Source organism: Octopus bimaculoides, chromosome 30 (genome assembly GCF_001194135.2).
Source record: "Octopus bimaculoides isolate UCB-OBI-ISO-001 chromosome 30, ASM119413v2, whole genome shotgun sequence".
In the NCBI taxonomy this organism is placed as follows: Eukaryota; Metazoa; Mollusca; class Cephalopoda; order Octopoda; family Octopodidae; genus Octopus; species Octopus bimaculoides.
In genome coordinates this window covers 5,964,370-5,967,596 of record NC_069010.1, presented here as the reverse complement: position 1 = coordinate 5,967,596, position 3,227 = coordinate 5,964,370, and the positions used below count along the sequence as shown (strand labels likewise).

Sequence of the window (3,227 nt, the reverse complement as noted above, 5' to 3'; positions counted from 1 at the left end):
ATATATATATATATACGACCGGCTTCTTTCAGTTTCCGTCTACCAAATCCACTCACAAGGCTTTGGTCGGCCCAAGGCTATAGTAGAAGACACTTGCCCAAGGTGCCACGCAGTGGGCCTGAACCCGGAACCATGTGGTTGGTAAGCAAGCTACTTACCAGACAGCCACTCATTATAAATCTTCCACTGAGGAGGGAACCCGTTTCCAACAAAGATACAAGGCTTCATCTTTGGGATGTAGTTAACAGAGACAAATTGTGTGTATGTTTGTATGTATGTATGTGTGTGTGTGTGTGTATATAAGCATACATGTGTACGTCTTTCTGTATGTCATCAAGAAAGAGGGGTTTGACAGATGAGCAAATTTACGTACCTTCATTTCTAAGACTTTCTGGAATTCTGCCAGGTCCGAATCAGTGAGAAGCCTCATGTAGTTGTCGACAAATGCTTGGGCTGGCTCATGAGGGGACATCACCATCTGGAACAAATAAAAATCATCATCATCATCATCATTATCATCGTTAGCAGCATTTCAAGTTCAAATTCTGCCAAGGTCGACGTTATCTTTCATCCTTTCCAAGTCAATGATGTAAGTACCAGTTACGCACTGGGGTCGATGTAATTGACTACCCCGCCCCGCCAAATTGCAGGCCTTGTGCTTATAGTTGAAAGGATTATTTTTATTGTTACTTTAAACCAAAACGCTTCCTCTCATAGAACAGGAAGTGAGAATTGGGGCCTCAGGTAGGGTGGCATGGAAAAAGGTCCAAAGAAGAGAAACGAAGAAAAAAACAAAAACAAAAAAAACTCACTTTTAGAACCATTTCTGCTTTTGTCATTCCTTTATTGACAATTTTGGTGAAACTACAAGAGAAGATTTAAAAGCAATGAAAATAAATTGGTTTAATTACATATATATAACATCTATTTATGGCATAACATAGCTTCAGTCATCAGAAGTTGAAATAAATTCAATTACAACACGCTAACATCAATGGTGCATGATGGTTGTTGTATTGGACGTGCTGGAAGTTGTGGTGAAAGAGTACAGCAGGGTTCACCCCACCCCACGTGCCAGAGCCTCATGGAGCTTTAGGTGTTTTCGCTCAATAAACACTCACAACGCCCGGTCTGGGAATCGAAACTGCGATCCTATGATCGCGAGTCCGCTGCCTTCACCACTGGGCCATTGCACCTCCACGACACCTGGAATATACAACCCTGGTTAACATATAAACCTATGCACACATACACACACACATGTACATATATATACACACACACACGCAACAACCACAAATGCATGTATGAAATGTAAGGGGACAATACACATACCTTGCGGGGGCTTTTCTCAGAACCCGTGAACCCAAAGATGGTAAATCCTGTAGCACAGTCTTCAGTGAGTGTGTGTCTAGGAGTAGCTTGAAAAAGAATAGAATATTTGGAGAGTAAGTGAGAAGAAAAACAAAAGGTAGGGGTCTGCAAAAAAAGGAGCATGCTTTGTAACCCCCCCTGGTCGCAGGTTCAGTCCCACTGTGTGGTACCTTGGACACATGTCTTCTACTGCAGCCCTGGACAGAACAAAGCTTTGTGAGTGGATTTGATAAGGTTGTTTATGGAAGACCAGCAGTCGCCCATGCATACCAGCCTCCCGCTCTCCTCACCACTGATGTTAACCAAGAGAAAGGCAAAGGCCATGATACAGCTTGGCACCAGTGATGTGGCACCAGCTGAGTGGAACTGGAGCAACGTGAAAAATAGAGTGTCTTGCTCAAGAACACAACTCACAGCCCAGTCCAGGAATCAAACTCACTACCTCATAACTGCAAGCCCAACGCACTAACCACAGCGCCATGCACCTTCGCACAATGCGTTTAAATACTCACCTGTTCAGCTGCCACAGTACTGACTGGTTTACAACGGTACATGTGTGTAATAAACTTTGGAATGAAAGTGCTGAAAAGACAAGAGAAAGAGGTGAATGTCAGTATGTAATCGTACCTGTGTTTGAGTTTGTAGAAGTCATCATCATCATCATCATCATCATCATCACCACCATGACCAACACCATCCTCTGACATGGTTGAACAACCAATCCCAATCAGTCAACTTCCACATCCAATCCTGGTCCCTGATGTGGTTGTGCTATTCATTTTTTTTCAATCACTGATGCCTGGAATTTCCCCTTGTACTCACTTTTTTGTACTCTCTTTACTCTTTTACTTGTTTCAGTAATTTGACTGCGGCCATCCTAACTTAATCCCGAGCAAAGCCGGGCTATAGAGCTAGTATAATGTAAAGTAGCCATGTATCTCTTCTACAGCAAGACACCTGTGTGCGTCCCTCTAGCATACTTTAGCCTCTCAACCCCTGTTTAAGGGATTTTCCTGAATCACCATTTCACCTTTGTAACTTCCTTTCATTCTGTTCATCCATCCACAAACAAAACAGTCGTCCCTTTTTCTTCCCCTGTATATTTTCTTACACAATATCTGATGCCTGTTGACTCTCCTAAGTTCCTCCACCCCGCCCCACTTCACTAAATAAGCTTGGGCAAGCTACAGGTTCCCCAAAACATAGGTTTCCCTATGGTTTTTTTTTTAGGGGTTAATAGAAAAAAAGAAAAATGAAGGGTAACTCACTTTGCAAATTTTACACAAAACTGTGTGAAGTACTTGCGAGATGACGCAAGGTTGTCGCGGATGATTGGCAGGTTCTGTTTCAGGTGAGACGTAATAGCAGTGACGTAACCACTCTGGTCTCCCACGGTCTCAACGGTTGACCAAGACATCTGAAATAAAAGTGTAGCACAAAGAAAATAGACATCTAGATTAATATAACAATAATAACAGTTTTAAATTTAATATATAAATTCTAATTTCCAGACCTATGTTCCAAACCTTTGGCCATGACTGTTGTTGTTGTTGGCACTCTGTCGCTTACGATGTCGAGGGTTGCAGTTGATCCGATCAACAGAACAGCCTGCTCGTGAAATTAACGTGCAAGTGGCTGAGCACTCCACAGACACGTGCACCCTTAACGTAGTTCTCGGGGGATATTCAGCGTGACACAGAGTGTGACAAGGCTGACCCTTTGAATTACAGGCACAAAGCAGAAACAGGAAGTAAGAGTGAGAGAAAGTTGTGGTAGAAGAGTACAGCAGGGTTCGCCACCATCCCCTGCCGGAGCCTTGTGGAATTTTAGGTGTTTTCGCTCAATAAACACTC

The 3,227-nt window shown here is 43.0% G+C and overlaps 1 protein-coding gene across 1 annotated transcript in view; it reads right to left on the bottom strand.

Moving 5' to 3' along the window:
• Positions 1-223: 223 nt before the first annotated feature.
• LOC106881886 (vacuolar protein sorting-associated protein 53 homolog) overlaps positions 224-3,227 on the bottom strand; it is a 15,510-nt gene continuing 12,506 nt past the window's right edge. The window contains exons 13-17 of the mRNA XM_052978105.1: positions 2,643-2,791; positions 1,887-1,956; positions 1,336-1,421; positions 813-864; positions 224-478 (exon numbers count right to left, since the gene is read on the bottom strand). Coding sequence (XP_052834065.1) covers positions 242-478; positions 813-864; positions 1,336-1,421; positions 1,887-1,956; positions 2,643-2,791 — 594 coding nt within the window. The 3' untranslated portion in view covers positions 224-241. The remainder of the gene's footprint in view (positions 479-812; positions 865-1,335; positions 1,422-1,886; positions 1,957-2,642; positions 2,792-3,227) is intronic.